At 36.2% G+C, this 20,295-nt stretch overlaps 2 protein-coding genes across 8 annotated transcripts in view; both read left to right on the forward strand.

Moving 5' to 3' along the window:
- The window catches only part of LOC105390148, a 304,252-nt gene that overhangs the window by 112,606 nt on the left and 171,351 nt on the right, over positions 1-20,295 (forward strand). The gene's annotated exons all lie outside the window — the stretch shown is intronic.
- On the forward strand, positions 18,367-20,229 carry LOC105390141 (sodium-independent sulfate anion transporter). The gene has a single exon (XM_038117798.2). It carries the CDS (start codon positions 18,417-18,419, stop codon positions 20,196-20,198), a length of 1,782 nt encoding a protein of 593 aa, XP_037973726.2. The 5' UTR covers positions 18,367-18,416; the 3' UTR covers positions 20,199-20,229.

The following is a 20,295-nucleotide window of genomic DNA, read 5'->3' on the forward strand; positions in this document are numbered from 1 at the left end:
CAGTTAGGGCGTAATACACGTAAACACGTATTATTAAAATGGGAGAAATTACTTTCAAGTGGTTTTATTGACTGAGATAATAAACAAATATAATATTATAATGAATGATGATCATTTTGTTATAAAAAATAAAAATGAATGTGAAACAATAACAAAAACATTAAAATTACAGAAATACAATATAAAAACTTTCAAGGTACGATTATTCTAATTGGACAGTAAATCAGGACTAGCGCTTCCGTTATTCATATTCTGCAAAAAAATACGTTTTCAACGACGTATAACATTTCTATTGGTGATGGTCCCAGCTTCCATGTATTTGTGCCCATCATCATTTATGTAACGAATAATTATTACTACTTAAATAATTTTATACATATAGGAAGTTTATATATATACATAGAACTTATAGCTAAGTAGGAAACACATAACCACACACACTAACCTAACCTAACCTAACCTAACCTACCTTCATAAATGATGATGGGTAGGTGTTTCCTATTAGGTAGATATCACCTAGACCTAGATCCGTTAAATAACACAAAAAATTGCGGCTTCCTCTTTTTAATCATACTTCATCAAGTCATCACATCACATTAAAGCAAAACCCCGGTTAAACCAGGCCCGAATCCCGAGTTTTCTAATTAAACTGCAGTGGCACATGTACGCAATGTTAATTTACCTCCATAATTCAACATCCGGCGGAAATATGCCAACAAATCCCGCCATTTTATTCCCTAAACCATAATCAGGCTAGGCATTTTAGGCTGGTCGAGTAGAAATAGTTAAGCGGGCTGGAGCAAGCTGCCTCCTGTTACGTCGTGTAAAATTTATCAGTGGTTTAATTGCTGTACTTACTCATTATTATTTTGTTTCAGGTAAGGCACTTAAGTAGAAACCCCCGTTAAGAACTTTATTTTATTATCATGCCGATACACATCCTGCGAAGAGCTATGGTAAGTACCTAAATAATTACATACGAATTAGTAGTTAATAAACTTGCTTTTATTCATATTTATCGCACAAGATCTTATCGTATCCATTCGATGCCAAAATCGTGTCGATTCCATTTCACCCTTAAGGTGGCGAGTGAATTTATTGTATACCTACTCGGGCAATTAAAAATACTGTTACATAATTGACATATATATGTAATTATGCTCATGCCTGTCTCCCGTGCCATGCGTGTCTCCACGATCCTGACAAACTTCTTTCGCTTCCTCTACATTCTCTAGTCAATACTGTTTATAGCTACAAATAGCGTTATAGCTTCGCTACCACTGTACAAGCGCCATTAATCTGCTAAATAGCCTCCATCACGGCTACAGAGCAATACGCTGCGGACGTTCGTCAGCTGACGACAAATCTGACAGAATTCATTTGCAGAAAGGTTTTTATTTCTTCCTATACTTTTCCTACAGTACGCACGACGGTCAGCAAAGGATGTTAGTCACTCTTGATATTGGCTGTGTAAGTAGGTTGTATTGCGTATCTTTTGATAGGTACAGTCATTATAAGCATCTATTAACTTCTGTACCTTGTCAAACAACCTACTTAACAAACCCATCTTTGAATGAATGAATATTAAGTATTTTATGAACCTGACCGTACTAAAAATTGTATTTCGGGAAATATGGATAGAAATTTAATCAGATTGATGTGTCCATGGCAATGGATGAACTGATTTAAATGCGCTTTATATGAGATGTGACTGTGCCTTGTAGGCAACAAAAATACGCATTTATTTATAGTCATAACATGTTTTGAGAAAAAAAAACTCTTATATTCGGTTATCAAACAAACACTCAACGCTGATTAAACTGCCGACAACCATAAATAACAATAACCCCATGAATGAATTTCTAAACTTCAGCCTGAAAAGGGCTAAATCCCATCCCGGATGCGGAAATGCATTCAAAATGGATGCCTCAAGTGATTAATAAAACAAAACCCTGTTATTGTGACTCCCCCTTAATTAAGCACTTCGACGGGGGAGCCGTTTAGTGAATAAAACATCGACAGGTGTGCAACTTGCCCTTAAATTACGATTAATTGGTGCATTTTGAAGACTGTAAGAAGGTATGAACTTTGTGATGAAGGCATGAGAAATAGCCTGCCACAGGTTATAAAAACATTTCTGATTCGGTATTTCATGTTTTCAATAATTCTTTATTTTATTGTTAGCCAGATAATACTATAGTATAATAATTTATTATGTAGGTACCTACAATAAAGTTTTTTTTTTAACTTGAATTAAAAAAAAAAAACTTTTGTTGAATAATTATCGAAGGGATCCACACGAAAAATATAATGAAACACTTGACGAAAATTCATGCAGATGACAGAAGAAGCAAACGTACAGTAAATTTTTAATTTTTTTCGATGGTTTTATTATTTAGGAAACAATATTGGTACAGGCGTACCTACAGTACAGGCAATATGGATGTTCTAGCCAAGTTGTCCCGGAGTCAGTTCTGGCCGTGACAAGCAACACCTGTGGTCGGGTCGATGACCGCTGCCGCTGGGGGTTTCGGGACTCTCACCTGATGGAGCCCTAAAATGAAGTAATTTGAATAAATAATGAATTTTCCGAAAGAGATACAAGATCGGAAAAAACATTTTTTTTATATTCTAATAAATTAAGATTGTTAGTAAAGTTCTAACATAGATTACCATCTAAATGGTACCTACGTTTACTTAATTTTAACAAAAAAGTTAGCGTTGTTTCTAAATATACCTGAGCATGAACTTAACTCCTTCTAATCAACAAAAAATCATGCCATAACTGTACTGCATTCCATTTTCAAGTTCTGCTCAACGTGAAACTTTCAGTCGGATTATATTATAATTTGACTTAGGACCTGATTACTAATGACTACCTGTGGTATAAAAGACATGCTGTCACTGTCTCAAACATAACTACGGATAGTGACAGCAAGTCTTTCATCCCACAGGTAGCCATTATCCAGACATTGTGAACCAGGCCCTTACAGCGTCATCTTAGGCCCCCAACTAGGGATGCTAATCTGAGTATTAATGCGTTCGGATCACCTCCATGTTGCGGTCAGTTCGGGCGCAGGTGCGAATAATGTTAAATAACAAATGATGGCATTGTTTGTAACTGGAACGACACGCTCCCGCGACGTGGACGGAATTTGTAGTTGTGCTATTTTAAGTATTTATGGAAATCGGATTGCACATTAATTTTATTATGATTGCCTACGATTTGTGACAAATTGAATGTTTATCGAAAGATAAACTTACAGGCGTCTAGAGTGAGGACAGGGATATAATACATAGAAGACCCAGAGGGAGACCTTGGTCCCGCAGTCAGATATAAATATTATACTAGCTGTTCCCGCGCGCTTCGCTTCGCCTTAAAAAGTTTTCCCGTGAGAATTCCGGGATAAAAAGTACCCTATGTTCTTTCCCAGGGTCTATACTATATGTATACCAAATTTCATTCAAATCCGTTCAGTAGTTTTTGCGTGAAAGAGTAACAGACAGACAGACAGACAGACAGACAGACAGACAGACACAGTTACTTTCGCATTTATAATATTAGTTAGGATTTTGCTTATTATTTACCTACTACATATCTATATAAATATTCAAGAATTGTATTTTAATAGTTCTAGCGAGCGCCAGAGGTTACGTAAAATGCTTCAAATGATCAATAAAATGTACCTGCGTCCATTTCATTACCGGGTGCGGAATGGTGCGTCATTTTATGGGTTGTAAATGGTGGTTAGTTTGAATTTCGCCATTAATACACAATAGGTACGGTGCTACGTGCTACGTAGTGGGTGTAAAATAACTCAACCCGGTTCTGCACTAAAATTATACGATTACCTAATAACTATTTTTATACTTATGTACATTTATTATACAGAAGATTCATAATAAATTGCGGCGTGACATTAAAATAATATCATTTTAATAATCTAATGATGATTGCAACTACCGATTTGGGACTACCACATAAATTATAAAATAATACTTTACATTATCATTAAGCGAATATAGTAACTCACATATGTAGGTAGATGCAGCATAATGAATAGTGTCCAAGTTATTGGTGGCCACTTCGAGCTCGCAACACCACTATAGTAAAGTAAATAACTCAATTCATTTTTCCATACCACTGCCAGATATGACACTGTTTCAACTGATGCTCGCTTTGTCAGCAGCGATCATTGTAGTAAATGTAAGTTATTTTATTTTTAACTAACTAAGCAAGAACTGTTTATTCCTGCATATCATCCTGTTGCCAAGTTAGACAGGCTTAGTCCAGCATTCTGTCTAGTGCGGGTTAGTGGTAATATTTCTTTTTTATAAAAAAAAAACTATTTCCCATTCATTTTTAAGTGTTTAAGCCTAAAAGCGATACCGGAGCGTGGACACGTGGCGTTTTGTGACGAGAACTACGTGGCCCACGCCAACCTGTCCGTCCAGAAGTACACGAGACACGGAGACTACTACGTCAACATACACGGCGAGACCAAACACACTTGGAGCGACAACGTCACGGTAATCTGAACAATTAGGGCGTAACTCATTTTAAGTGTTTTTTTAAAATGTCAAAAATATATTTTTTGTTGTTAGGTCTTTACGGTTGCAAAGTCCTCCGATATTGACGAGTAAAATTTATTTCCAGATACATACGGTTCTTTTTCAATATCTTCACAATGAATACAAGAGGAGTTTTATTGAACTAAAGCTGAGTTTCTGTGATGTATTGAAAGACCCGTACCTGGGTCATGTTTTTGTTACAAATGGAATATCGTGCCCAGCGCCCCCCGTGAGTTACTGTATATTCCATTTATTTATTTTCATATCCATACTTAAATTTTCATATTATGGAAACTTTTCTATTCATATATCATTATACTTAGCCCGTCCGGTGCTAGTCTCTACCAAAAAGTTTGTGGATATAATTTTTTTTTAATTGTTGTTACAGAAAATTTACCACCTTATAAATGGATCAGTTCCACTACAAGAATTTCCGTTTGTTTTTCCGTTTGATAAGTTTCGAATGGACATGACGTTTATAGCTGGGGACAAAGTTTTTTGTAAAGCAGAGATTTTCGCCAAGATTGTACCTGCTGATAAAAAACCTTCGAAAAAAGGCTAATTTAATTTAGCGAAAGCTTAAAAAAGCTTAATGGATTTAAAAAAACAAAACCTAATTATAAAGTCAATATTTTTGATAGAACCACGATTTTCATTTTATTTTTATTAAGTACTTAAGTATAACAAAGAAAGTACCTAATACGATATGTTTGTATATCCTTTGGATATGCAATCATTATTTATTATATTGAGTTTTTTAAGGGCACAATAAACACCCGAAAGCCAAAATCATGTAAGCTGTCATCTGTAAGAAACTATAGAGGGTGCTGTTTTATGAGTGTCAGTAGGTCAATGAACCCGCATAATGAGCAATTTTCATTATTTTACAAATTCACGAAACGAGAAGAAAAACTCTGCTCTACACATTCGTAGAATGTTCAAAGATCTTGGGATATATCTTGTATTTAAATATATTATTTTATGAATTAAAGGTTATGGCCCCGCAATTAAAGTTTCTCAGTATGTGATTAACTTCCACCCTGTCGAATAATATTGTTATTATTATTCACAACAAGCTCTACAACCTCACTGTGGCATTCACCTACTGTTAATTTATAATGAGTTTGTAAACTCGTTACCGTAACTGAATCTGGGAATACTTATATACATATATACGTATATACACATAACCCATGTCTACAAGAGTGTATTTAGTATACCGTAATCATTGATGCTTGGCATAAAAGATGAACAATATTTCTAAACTATAGCTAAAATAAATGGTTTCATTATAAAAAATATAGGTATTTTTTGCTAGTAAGTATTTTATTGGTTTTTAAGTATTTGTTTTTTTAACCCCAATTTTTTCAATAAGTTGAAATAAAAAGACACCCTAAGATTGTTTACGTTTTGTACCAAACATGAATGCAATATACATGGTTATATAAATGGTTTGGTAAAAACAAAGTTAAGGTAACAAGTTTTGGTATTTCTAGGTAAGTACTTAGTTAACTTTATCACATATTTGTCAGATATTTGAATTTGAAAGGCGAGACCTGCGCGCAAAACTGTGGAGCTTTGAACGAAACTAGACATTTCGTGCTTTGTACTACTGAAACTAGACATTTGTTATAAAGTAAATATAATAAATAAATAAATAAATATGTGGGGACATCTCACACACGGCCATCCGACCCCAAGCTAGGCAGAACCTGTGTTATGGGTGTCGGACAGCTGATATATCTACACAAATACATAGATAGATAGATACTAAATATAAATATCAACACCGAAGACCCGAGTGCAAATATCTGTCTTTAAACAAATATCTACCCCAGCCGGGAATCGAACCCGGGACCATCGGCTCAGTAGTCAGGTCACTAACCACTACGCCATTCGGTCGTCTAAAAAAAGTCCTACTGCAAGCCTGCTCAACAAAACAAAAGGAAATATTTTTGGAAGATTGTCAGTGGAAAAACATTCATTGTATTATTAAACAAATATTTGTCTTGTTATGATTCTTTTTGTCAACCACAAGAGCTAGACTTCTAAGGCCGCGTCTTAGAAGTCCGTTTTTTATAATACTCGTAAGTTTAGAATAGAATAGGATAGGATAGAATAAAATACTACTATATTGACTTAAAAACAATTTACACAAATAACAACTTACAATACAACGCAATAGGCGGCCTTATCGCTAAAAGCGATCTCTTCCAGGCAACCTTTGGGTGGAGGAGAGACTTAAAGAATAAATGAGGAAGGTGTACAAAATGCTGTAATAAACATTCAAGTTTCTCAGTAAGAAACTCTTGTGTAATCGACCTGGCAATGCAACGACCATCCATCCTGTATAAACCAATGACACCTAAACCTACCTCCCAACTTCATAAATCCATTAATCCATTACTGAGAATAATTTCAGTCTACTGGGTTAATAGGGTTTCTTGGTGATTGCAAATCCATGTGACAAGTCCAATTGCGTTCACTCAGTAGGAACACATACATCGCTATTATCACAGATCTGGACGATTAATTTATACGACTGGACCTCCCATTACTGTTCTGTAATGGCTCTTTAAGGGTTGTACGTCATACAGGCGAGCTATATTATGATACTTCTATAGCATTCGTATTCGTAACAAATTTTTTGGTGGTACCTACTCAAACTGTGATAAATATAGGATTCGTATTTAGGTATTCTAAATATTTATTTTGTATGCTGGGTATGTATTCTTTCCAAATAGAAATGTCTAAAAAAGTGTTTTACTTTAACAAAATGTACAAAGAATGAGCAATACAACCTAAAAGTTCAGTTAGGGCTTAGCCTTAAGTGCGTGTAAAGTTTGAGTGCCATACAGCCCATACAGTAAGTGCGTGTAAAGTTAGTTTGGGTTTTCAGTCTCTCGCAACGTCGACACGACGTCACATCCTGTCCCGGAAACGGGAGGATGTGACCGGAAGTAGGCTCGCAGGTGCGCCGGAAGTTGGAGCAGCCCTGCCATTTGCATGTGAACGAATGAACGAATTGACTGACTGACAAGTGACGTAAAATGAAGCTTGTTGAAGCAATAGGTGATTGGTTGTGATTCTGAAGGCACCAATTTTAAATTTACCATCTTCGTACTTAGACAAATTAAATAGCTATATTATGTCCCTGTTTTGCAGTCTCATATTTTGTGTTAATGTGTTGGCGCCCTAAACAACTGTAAACATGGAGTGAAGACGTCTTTCAGGCGCCACTGTCTGTTGGATGAGTTATGTCGGAGCCTGCTGCGTCAAATCAATATCTGTCCCGGGAAACGGAGTGTTTGTAGATCTCACTTTATTTTCCTTACTGCAAAATAGGTGTGCTGTAAGTTTGAAGAGTCTGTCTGTAATAATAAGAATAATTTATTTAAATTAATTGACAACTCAGGCCCAATTGTTTATCAATATTCTTACCCCTCCCTGTGAGTAGTTACAGTTAGTATCCTAAATTATATGCGTGAATCTGTTTCTATTTGTAGCCAAGGTTCTAAGTTTTCAACGAGGCGTGCTATATGCTCAGGTGCTCACATTGTACTAGGGGTATTGGTTTCATTTTTCATTTATTACTAGTTAATAAGTAATTTAGCAGCTATTAAAATGCTTTGTTTTTTGCCATATTGACAGATAAAGAGGTTAGTGGCGCCCAATAGTCGAGCCCCCGCTGAGTCCACATTCTTTATGCACCCTCCACACTGTAACTGAGCGGCTTCATCCTATACAGGGTGTTGGTTTATGCTGGTTTCGGCTTAGTATACTATTTTTGCAACACCCTCTATATATAGTTTCTCGTATTAGGTGTCCCAATATTGTAAAATGAGAAAAAAACAGAAATATTGTGTAGATTGGCGTGGCGCAGCACAGTGTCATAGATCCATTTAAAAAAACGCATTGAAAAATTCGTGCTGTAAAGTTTTTACTAACCTTAATTTTCCTAGTCTTTTTTCTGTTTTTACTACTTAGGTACTTCCATTTTTTGTTACGTTTACTTCCATTATGAGATATTTATTTAAGTAATGAACGCAGCCTTCAATGTCATTGGTAGTCAAGCAGGCAGTAGTAGACCGTCCCACGCTGTCTTCTGCTTGAAAACACACATCTACTCCAATATCACTGCCTAAAATAGACTGCCCCCAGTTGTTGCAGCTCATTAAACTTAGAGTTCCAGAGAGATTGACGCGTAAAAAAGACATCTTGCATGTGCTTCAATGCAGTACGAACTACAGGCAGAACTCTTTTGTAGTAAGGGCTAGTATCATGGTCAATAGGTTGTGCGAGTCCAACGATATCGATATCTTCCACAGCAGTTTCGAGGCTGTTAGGGCGGCATTCGTTCGTAATTTCGTGGCATCACTGGCTTAGTGGCAACGGTTATGGTAGAGGATATATCACAATGTTAAGCTTAAGTTAACTACGAAGCATTCTCTTAGTTTTTTTTTTAATTATATAACTTAATTTAATTTTAGATGTAGGTATGTATTCTTATATTGGTCTGTTTCTTTGTGTTTATGTATGTGTAACTCCAAGACAAATTTATATTGTATTTTATTGTGTACTAGTGAAAACTTGTAATTGGCTCTCTGTTGTCTATTATATATAAGTGTTTTTGTCAAAATAGCTGTAAGTTTTCCATTTAAAATAAAATAAAATAAAATAAATAAATAACGCCTATATAATAATAACTTTGTATAAAATTTAGCTTCATGTATATAAATAAATACAATGTGTTTCTTTGGTCCCAGTTTATTTACCTACAAAGTGCTTTATCAAAAGCAGCAGACATTTTAATTTAAAGTGAAGAGGAGAGCGTGCGCGAGCACAAAAATATTTCATGTACAAAATGCTTCGTGTTTATTATTTAGTGAACATCAGTTTTCATATTATTTTATTTTCCTATTTTTCGAGTTACGCCTCTATTATTTCTAAAACCAGCAGCTCTACTCTACAAATTTGCTTTCAACTCTTTATCATCGGAAAGATACAACGGTAGATTTGAATTAAGAATGAACGAATAAAAGCTCAAACATCAACATCAATATTACAAAATGCCACCCGTATCAAGTTCAGCCAGGCTCGCAACCAACACCGAATGAAAACACAAATCAGCAAGTCTACAAAAACGCCAACAATAAAGTGCAAAAAGCTATAAAATGCAAGGTAAACCCATTATCAGTGCACCACGTGCGGACCGGAAATGCGCCCGCCGCCATTTTTCATGAAACCGGAAGTGACGGCCCCGCGAGTGCTGCCAAAATTTTGCATTACACTTTGGTGCACCTGTGCGAAATGGCGATACGGTTTGCGACCTATCCAGTTATTTTAATCGTAAAGCATAGTACCTACATAGCGTAGCGTAAGTTAAGTATCTACCTACTAATATAGGTAAAGTTATAATTTTTTAATAAAGGAAAACAAAATTATACAACAGGGTTTTGGATGGAAGTAAGGGTGTACCTGCATAATAGAGCCCTAAACTAAACAACATTGGTGAAAAGTGGGTGCATCAATGTCCACCTGCATACCTACCAAAAGTGAGAGTATTATATAGTAATAGGTATAATTATGTTTCCAATAATTCATATTCTACAACTCACAGTTCAAGTTCTTCAGGACAACAATAGCCATTAGCCATGAACCATCTCAATGCCAACTCCATGTCGTAACACGCAGCGGTCGTTCACTCCTCAAACATAAGGCGTAAGCGCCTGGCACATCTCCAGTCTGCCTATCCGTCTGCATATATGTAGGGTGGAGTTTTATCAGTGACCTTCCCGCTGCCAGCTCATCGTGCCCTTCATGCTAAGCTAATTTTATAATAAAACAAGCTCTTTGAAGCGACTCCCATAACGCTAAGTTTTCAAGGCAGATATTATTTTTTTATTAATTGTTTCTTTGGCAAAGATAGCATTGTCGGCCACTATTAAATTATTTTTTTAATTTAACCTACTCAAGTAGAATTATAGCTGTTTTTTTCCGCGATTTAGCCTGATAGTGAAAGTTACTCATTATGTTTGGTACAATGTCTTGGATGCCATTGCCACTTTAAAAATTCTACCCGATCTGTATATTTGTAGAACATCCTGTATATTGACTGCGTAACACCCTGTTGTGTAATTGGCAGTTGACGCCATGTAATAACGCTGGAAGCTGTATTGGATAGACTCTACACGGATTAAAGGACTTCCATATACTCGTTATAGCTATAGGTACTTAATTGGAAGCGTTTTTTTTTACATAATTATGTAAATTTAAAGGTTTGATAGAATGAGGCAATATTCATGTGAAAAAAATAAAACCTACGGTAAGTACGGTTCAAGTGTTTTCGATCTTAATAATAAATAAATAAATACTTTCTTTATTTCAGGATATTTCCAACTTAATCTTAATGCAGAAGTAGTTATTCTATGTACCATGAATAACGAAGATCTACTAATATTTACACAATAAATAAACATTAAACTTTTTTTTAAATTGGTATTGTATGACATCCTCAAAGTTGTGGGAAGGCAGTGGCTTAGAGCAGCAGAGAACCGGAAGGTTGTCGTACTTATAAATACGGAGGCCTATAGTAGCATATACCCTATTAGGGTTAGGGTAACCCTAACCCAACAGTGGGCGATAGAACAATAAAATGATCTTCTAAAAGCTCCTTGCCCAAACCCCACCCATTTCCCAACATTCTATATATTTTCATACTCAATTGAAAATTAAAATAGAACTTTTACGGGAGTTTTCAAAAATCAATTTCAGCTAATACAATGGCCTCAGATACAGGCTCCAAGTGTGAAGAGTTAATCGAAAATGTCAGTGTAACTTTTGCCGCGGGTTGCTCGGGGGGTAGGCATTGTGTTCAGTTCGCAATTTTCGCTTTTCGCGCCTTGTGGCGCCGGTTTGGCGGGAAAATTGGAGGCTCTGATGTGCGAGTGCCCGGGTTTTTGGATGTGGTATTGGTAGCAAACATAAGAGAGCTAAACTATACTCTGTCTATTATATTTTTGGTTTTTTGACATTCGAAATCCCATACATATTTGACGACTGCAATAGAAAACCAACTTTACTTACCAGACATAAGGAAACGTCAAAAATACAATGACATAGTGGAAGCTCTATAGGGTTTGTCCCCGTATTGAAAAAGCTGTCTAAAAAGAGCTAAACTACGGTTTTTCACCGCGATGAAAGCGCCAGATGCAGATTGATCACGGTGGTGATACGTCTGGTACGTATATGGTATTTAAACATACTGAGAAAGTTCTGCCCCGAAAGTCAATCCTGAAGTTAGAGCCAACCGCTTTTCGCTGTAATTTTTTGTGTGCCGTTCCTCAGTGAGTACAATTCATTTAAGATTCACAATAATCTTTATGTGCAGATTTCCTCACGATGTTTTCCTTCACGCAATAGAATCGTATAGGTACTACCACTCGGGCGAATTAACTGTGCAACTGGCCAGCAAGAACCAAGGGTCACGCCGGGTACGCCAAAGCTAGTTAATATGACCTCTGGTTTTTGTCACTCAGATGCACAGTTAATTTGCACGAGTAGCAATAGGTATTAGTCAGGTGCCATATCTCCTCTCTCACATTTACAGTGTCGTGCAGGGACCTGGGTACACAAAGCGCGGAAACATTGATTGACGTGTCGCCGATAAACTACGCTGTCTACAGACAGACTCACTGTTTTATATAATATATGTATATACATTTAGCGTGTGTTTAGTTGTTTACGCTAACCGAGATAAACTTGTGCTTCTATGCGCGTTACATTATATTGTAGGTATTGTGTGGTTTTAAGTTTAGTTACAGAGGAGATTTCCACAAATGATGAAGGGCACAAATATATGGAAACTGGGACCAGCACCAATAGAAATGAGTGATACGTCGTTGAAAAGGTATTTTTTTGCAGAATATGAATAACGGAAGCGCTAGTCTTGATTTACTGTCCAATTAGAATAATCGTACCTTGAAAGTTTTAATATTTTATTTCTGTAATTTTAATGTTTTTGTTATTTTTTCACATTCATTTTTAATTTTTATAACAAAATGATCATCATTCATATATTAATATATTTGTTTATTATCTCAGTAAATAAAACCAGTTGAAAGTAGTTTCTCCAATTTCAATAATACGTGTTTACGTGTATTACGCCCTAACTGTCATCAGGAGAGAGAGTGCAATTCCATAGAAAAATACTTCCTTCCGACGAATATATTTCAAAATGGACAACATATACGGATTTGTCGTCATAATACTTTTTTGCTCACTTGAAAAGAGCTATCCAACGATGTATGTCTCATCTTTATTGGACATAGGTCCCAAAACGCCCATTCTCATTTCCACAATTTGACATAATCCTTATACAGTAAAGAATTAAATAAATGACATAAATTACCTTTGTCTGGCAATACTAACAACTTTTATCCCGTAATTCCCACGGGTAACCCTAAAAAGGTGAATCGAAGCATTTGCACAAAAGCTAGTGTTTGATATTTAAGTACGAAATAACTATTCCGGCTACAAAAACAAGAGTAACTTTGCTTTCAAACTTATTTAACACCGATTTGCAATAACTCTCGGATATAGACATCTACAGGATGTTGCAAACTTGCAAGAGTGGCATCGTTAGCCGAAAGAGGGTCAGCCTATCATTCTAAATAACTTTTATTTTAGTAAATTAGATTTAAAAAAAATCACATGTTGTATTACAACAATAGTGATTTAAAACGCGTCACCTCTGAGTCACGCCGTTTCTTCTTACCCTTTTTTAACACCCTGTAAATAAAGCTCTAGACTCAAGAATCAATCCACTTAGTGCCATCTCTGTTGAAGTCGTTAGGCCCCGGAAGGCAGTTGGCGCCAGTGCGATGGGCACTAAATCATAGACCCCCATGTTGGTGGTGGCAGATAAAAATAATGCGTCCTCTTGTTTTCTTGAGTCCTGAATCTTGAGTTCTGTCACTTGATAAAAGTGCCGCCGTTTTCGTGGCAAGCACTGTTATGTGTGTTTGCAGTTATGGGAATTTTTTGTTAGAAAATGGCTTGGTTTTATTTGGTTTAAAATTTTGTACACAAAAATTAATTATTTTCAGAAATTGTGACTCTATTTTGGCATAATAATATATGTACCTACATATAGTAATTTGGAATTGTTACAATTATTTCGGTACTTACACTTTGCGTTGATTTACGTCCAACTGCGTTTTCATTGAATATGCAAGTAATTTGAATAATGTATTCAGCAGAATGGCTCATTTTCTCGTCTAGACGCAGATTTTTGGCAATGTCAAGGCCGTTACTGCATGTCGGCCAAAATAATAGTTAAAAACACTAATTTATCTTTTGGAATGGAGATTTTCATTGTGTGCGCTGGAATAAAAGTGAAACTCTATCTACATGTCATAGAGTTTCAACTCACTCATGATTTCAAATACACTGGGCTCCAAAAATAGGCTTTAAAAATACACGGTTCAATTCCCTTTTTCTTGTAAATATAACCAGTTATTGCAAAATTGGTGTTGTGGGCCAGAAGGGGGTGAGTCAACTCGTCATTCTGAACAACTTACGCATTATGTTATTTTGTTTTCTCGGCTAATCTTGCTACAAACTGATCTACGTAAATGTAATCTAATCTGCATCAATTGTCTACGGTCTGACGCAAGCCAATATCTAGTGACGGTGCTGCTCGCACTATAAGATACAGTCACAGGCAATGAAAAAGTTGCACTAACAAAATGTCGACACTAAACAACCCTGATTTTTACCAAAGAACTAATTTATAATTTGGTCAAAATAAAACCGTTTCCACCCCCCCTCCCCCTCCCTGGATCACGTGTATTTTTTTGGAAGTCTATGTAAAGGCTATTTTATGACTAGAAAAAATATGTCATAATACAAATCGTTAAAATTTTTGCGCCGTTCAAAATTTCGGTTCAGAAATATCTAGTTATATATTCCGCTTTTTGACAAAAAATTTATACACGTGATGTCTAACGATACCCCCCCTCCCCCCTCGTGATGTTTCGTGAGGTTTTCCGTATATTTTTTTGGAAGTCTATGTAAAGGCTATTTTTGACTAGAAAAAATATGTCATAATACAAATCGTTAAAATTTTTGCGCCGTTCAAAATTTCGGTTCAGAAATACCTAGTTATATATTCCGCTTTTTGACAAAAAAATTATACACGTGATGTCTAACGAGACCCCCCCTCCCCCCTCGTGATTTTTAGTGAGGTTTTCCGTACCCCCTCCCCTACTCCTTTGAGCCTCACGTGATTAATGGACGGTCCCTATGTATAATATAATTAATCGGTATCTTGAATGAAAAAGCTTTGTATTTGTCGATTAACTCGTCCGAGAGATAGATATTGAGTAAGCCTTAAATCGTAGTTCTACGAAATAATTTTTTGTAATAAACATAATATCAGGGAACCCGCACGATAGGCCATTATCAGGAAAATAGCCTCCATTTTTCATTTTCACGCGATTAAGCCCTCTTTACGGGTGCGATAATTCCTTCGTAAATATACAGAGAAGGCCTTGTTTGTTATTTTATTACGATAGATACAGATATAGTCTTACTAAATAATTAATGCATGAAATGTCTAATATTTTTATGAGTGATGTCCGTCTCTGCGTATTGTGCGTATACACTCACGGGTAATGAAAAGGTTCCACCGAGAAAAGCACCAAATTACTCTTAAACGGAAAAGGCTAGCTTAACAACGCCTTCTGCAACATTGAAGTACATTTAACAGAGCATCAGAATATTATGAATTAAAAACGGTAATAGTTTGTTCAAATTTTAAAATAAAGGTTTGAAAATATTGGGGTTGTTTGGTGTCGGCATTTTGTGAGTGGAACTTTTTCATTGCCCGTGAGTGTATTACATTAGTATATGTATATGCATTGTTTTGAGGGATGGCGAAGACAATGAACGCTAGTTTAGAAATCTAGAATCCAGATTTTATGCACATTTAATTTTCCTTCACTATAAACAATTTAAACATACTCTTTTTAGCTCAAAATGTATTTATAATTCAAATGGTAAATACGCGGATTTTGGATCAAAAATACCAAACAGAGAATCTCCATTATTTCCAATTTACCTTCAACAGACATCCCCTAATCCTTCTAAACACAGAAACGCAAGTTCACAAAATCCTGTCAAACGCAGCTCTATAAATTAGTTATCCGGTATTTAGGAAGCTGTCCAGAATACCCTCAAAATACAAGATGAATGTGTTGGAAAACTAAACGCATGGTCTGTAAGACTACGCGATTATTGGAGGGTTACCGCATGAAGGTTTCGGCCTGTACGCCATTTCTCAACTTCGCCTGAACTAATTTGAACTAGTGGCGCGGTTCACTCAACCCTTCGATGCGCGGGCAAATAATATACATTTTAGTTCTGTTTGGCATGTTGCTCGTTAGTGTTATACAATTGGAGGATACGCTATGTATTATGTAGGTTTTTTTGTAGTAAGTATAGGTATACATACTCGTATAATGAATTAAAGTATAATATGTATTTTAAATCATAATGTAATATCTTTTTTAAAGATAAATTAACTTTCCAAAAACAATGCGTTTAATAGTGTACAAAAAAAACATCCTATTTTTTGTGAAATTGAACGCATTTTTCGCTTCTCACTGCAGGTGAACAATGAAAACTGATATGTGAAAACACATAAAACCCTGCCAAAATGGGAAGTATAAAATTTACCACTGATCGTAAACTGTGGCATGTCCAAGTTATTTACCAAAGTTGTAACGTACGTCATGAACTTAAATTACTTAACGTGTAAAAAGTTACGATAATAATATTTTAAACATCAAAATAATAAAAAAACACAGTGATGTAGTTATTATTTCTTATTATTACGGTATAATGATACTATGTATACATATTATATACTATATCTTCTGAACTATTTTTTCATGAATAAATAAAAAAAAACTTTACCTTTTTATAATGGCCAGTAACGGCAGTAACATTCTTGTCAAAATTGACCACCTTTTGTTTTAGCACAACGTCAGTAACACTCTGTATAGTGCCACAAACTTATCTGTTCCGGTGAGAGTTCACGTAAATGTCTAATACTTCTTAATTCTATAAGATTTTAACTTTGCCAGTAGTGGTAATTCGCTCTTGTGGTTTTAATAAACCCATCTAATCTATATCACTATATAATTCATTAGTAAGTAATGAGATATGGATCAATTTAGTTCGCTCTCACCGGAACAGATAAGTTTGTCGCACTATAGGTATATAGCGACCGACGACGTCTCACGCGATCCCTGCAGGGATGGTTAATACCAGCTTTACACGGATTTACCGTGTCTTTGGTTAATTTATATTTGAATTATAATAGTCTTTGATTTATAAGGACCCGCTGAGAATCCTTGCCTGTTACATACTCGGTAGGTACTTAGTCACATCACAGTAATCAAATCTTATTCGGTATTCGAAGACTTTTATAGAATGAAATAAATGATTTTATATTATAAATTACGTGCAGGTACTTATTCTTCTACCCTAACGCCTAATGATAAAATGTATTAACTCACTGCTGATTAGTATGTAGGTATGACGTGGTCCAACACTTTACCTCAGAAAACACATAAAAATTCAAATTAAAATAAGTGATAAAAGACCCAGTATAATTTTTAATTAAATTATTTACATTCTGAATTAAAACAAACGAAAATCAAAATATATTATTATTTAAGCAAAGCAAATCCGATGATTTTACGCCATAGACAGACATCTTATTTAGAAGCTTCTTGTTTTGTTATAAAAAGAAAAGCTTAACCGATAAAAACTTAACATTTTGAATCATACTTCCTTTAACATTGTTTAAGTCATTAAAGTCACCATTATCTCCCCTCTGCCTCTTGATTCGCTATTGTTAATCATGATTGATCATGATTACCCCCACTTATTATCACTCTATTCATGATTAAGCCAAGTTTAAAAACTCCCCATTTGATGCACAGACTTGCTTATAAAATTTGTGACGCGGAAATGATTAATGCTAAATTAGTTATTTGGGAACTGGGTATAGTTAATGCTGTTGCTGTTTTTTCTAATTATTCTTTCTAAAGAATGCCTATAATGGTTTCTGATTGAAATAGGTAGTTACCTACCTAAAGAAAAATACAAAAATATGTGTGTATCTCCTAACAACTTTTTTCGCCTTTCAGTTTATTTCATTCAGTGTTCACACAAACACTTCTATTAAAATATTAGACATAAGGTTCATAATACGTAAACAGGGCGTCACAGCTGATTCCTCATTATGGTGTAGCAATATGCGTGGACACACACTCCTCCATCAAGTCCTTATCGTCCCGGCCCGGCGCCGAACCCGCTACCCAAACAAGAGGTTATTTTTACCCGACTGCGCAGTGTGTATGTTCATTATTCACCTGCTCATTCAACTTCTATCATTTAATTGAGGAGTTCGTTGAATACAACTTTATAGTCTTTTTCTTAGATTGTTGGTGAAAAACTTTATGGTCTACGGTTTGCGCACTCACAGAGGGTGTCAGAGGCTATGTGATGATGATGCTACATAAAAAAGCGTTTAAAACATGCGTTCGTTTTTAAAAAGCTTACATAATACGGTAGACACTCTTATCAAATAGATTTTTGATGTCTTTAATACGAGAGATATCTGCACTAATCAAATTAGATCACGCCTATACACTTGAGTTCAAGATACAGGGGCCGATAGCAGAAGATGTGATAAATTTATCATTGGATTAAATGTTTGCTCCCGGCACTTAGCAGTATACCGACTCACTCGCTCCGCATCACATACCAACATGACCGTGCTACACTTAGCTGAGACTACAGTGAGGAAGCGCAAATCAAAATGTGCACAAGTTTGCAGTGTTAAAAGTGTAAAGAAAAGGCTGCCTATAGTCGGATGGCTTCCGAAGTATACCTTCACCACTCTCATTCAAGATATTATTGCCGGAATCACCGTTGGTCTGACCGCCATACCGCAAGGAATAGCTTACGCTGTGGTCGCTGGACTGTCCCCGGAGTATGGTCTATACGCTGGGCTGATGGGAGGGTTCGTCTACATGATATTCGGCAGCTGTAAGGATGTCACCGTGGGACCCACCGCCATCATGTCAGCTATCGTCGCGAAATACGTGTCCAGCTATTCGGCTGACTTCGCCGTGCTCTCTGCATTCTTATCTGGAGTCATCATTCTTCTGATGGGAATATTCCAACTGGGATTCGTGGTGGAGTTCATCTCAGCTCCAGTCATCTCCGGCTTCACCACAGCGGCGGCTCTACAAATTGCGTCGGCGCAGTTGAAAGCGATATTTGGCCTAACCGGAGCTGCTGGTACTTATTTCGCTGCATCCATTTTCAATTTCACTCAAAATATAGGCACTTTAAAATTGTGGGATACTGTACTCGGATTTACCTCTATAGCATTTTTGATGGCGATGAAAAAATTAGGTGAAGGTTGTAAACGCACTGACGGTGCGGGAAAGCAAATAAGATGGTTTGTTTCGTTAGCAAGGAACGCAATTGTTGTTATAATTGGCATGCTTATTGCTTTTGCTGTAAAAACAATAACTAAAGGAGATGAGCCATTAGCTCTTATTGGTGAAATAGGCAGCGGCATACCAACATTTGGAATTCCACCATTTACATCCGTTGTTGGGAATGAGACATACAGTTTTCCAGACATGTTAAAAGCACTTGGCCCAGAATCAATAGTCATTCCTTTCGTTTCTATATTGGAGTCTGTAGCTATAGCTAAAGCATTTGCAGGAGGTGTCCAAGTAGATGCTACTCAAGAAATGATAGCCCTCGGAATGTGCAATATTTTTGGGTCATTTGTACGCAGTATGCCTATAACCGGATCATTTACTAGGACTGCTTTAAACAATGCCTCTGGCGTTGCCACAACTGCAGGAGGTATCTTCACAGCTGCACTAATAATTCTTGCACTCAGTGTACTCACGTCTACATTTTATTTTATACCGAGTGCATCATTAGCAGCTTTGATTATCACTGCCATGTTTTCAATGATAGACTACACAATATTCTGTAGATTATGGCGCTGTAGTAAAAGAGAGCTATTTGTTTTATTTCTAACAATGGCCGTGAGTCTTGGATTAGGATTGGAGTACGGTATAGTGGCTGGAGTTCTTGCGGAGGCTGCCATGTTGCTGTTCGCTACGGCAAGGCCATCGATCAAATCAGTTCATGTGAAGAGTGATACAGGGCGTCAATCTCTGATGATAACGTTAAATGACAGTTTGTCGTACTGCTCAGCTGAGCACGTGCGGCGGGAAATTTTCAAAGCCACTCGCATATCAGAGGCACTTATCGTGGTAGATGGCACCAATCTCGAAAGCATGGACACTACAGTCGCTTCTAATCTCATGGCGGTAGTCAAAGATCTGGACAAATTATCGCGAAGAATTGTTTTTGTAAACTTTTCACCAGAAATTCAAAAGATGTGCCTAGTTTTGCATCCAAATGCATCTGATTGTTTCATTTCAGCAGCTAGAACTGAAGATGTTATAGCAAAGGTTTCAACCACATCTCCTCCATTGTCTAAAGTTTTAGTAGATTAATTTCATAGAAATATATGATTTTTTAAACCCATAAGTATTTATTTTGTAATGTATATCTCCTATCTTACTTATTGATAAAATGAAATTTTAAGTGTAA

This window comes from Plutella xylostella, chromosome 10, assembly GCF_932276165.1.
Source record: "Plutella xylostella chromosome 10, ilPluXylo3.1, whole genome shotgun sequence".
Lineage (NCBI taxonomy): Eukaryota > Metazoa > Arthropoda > Insecta > Lepidoptera > Plutellidae > Plutella > Plutella xylostella.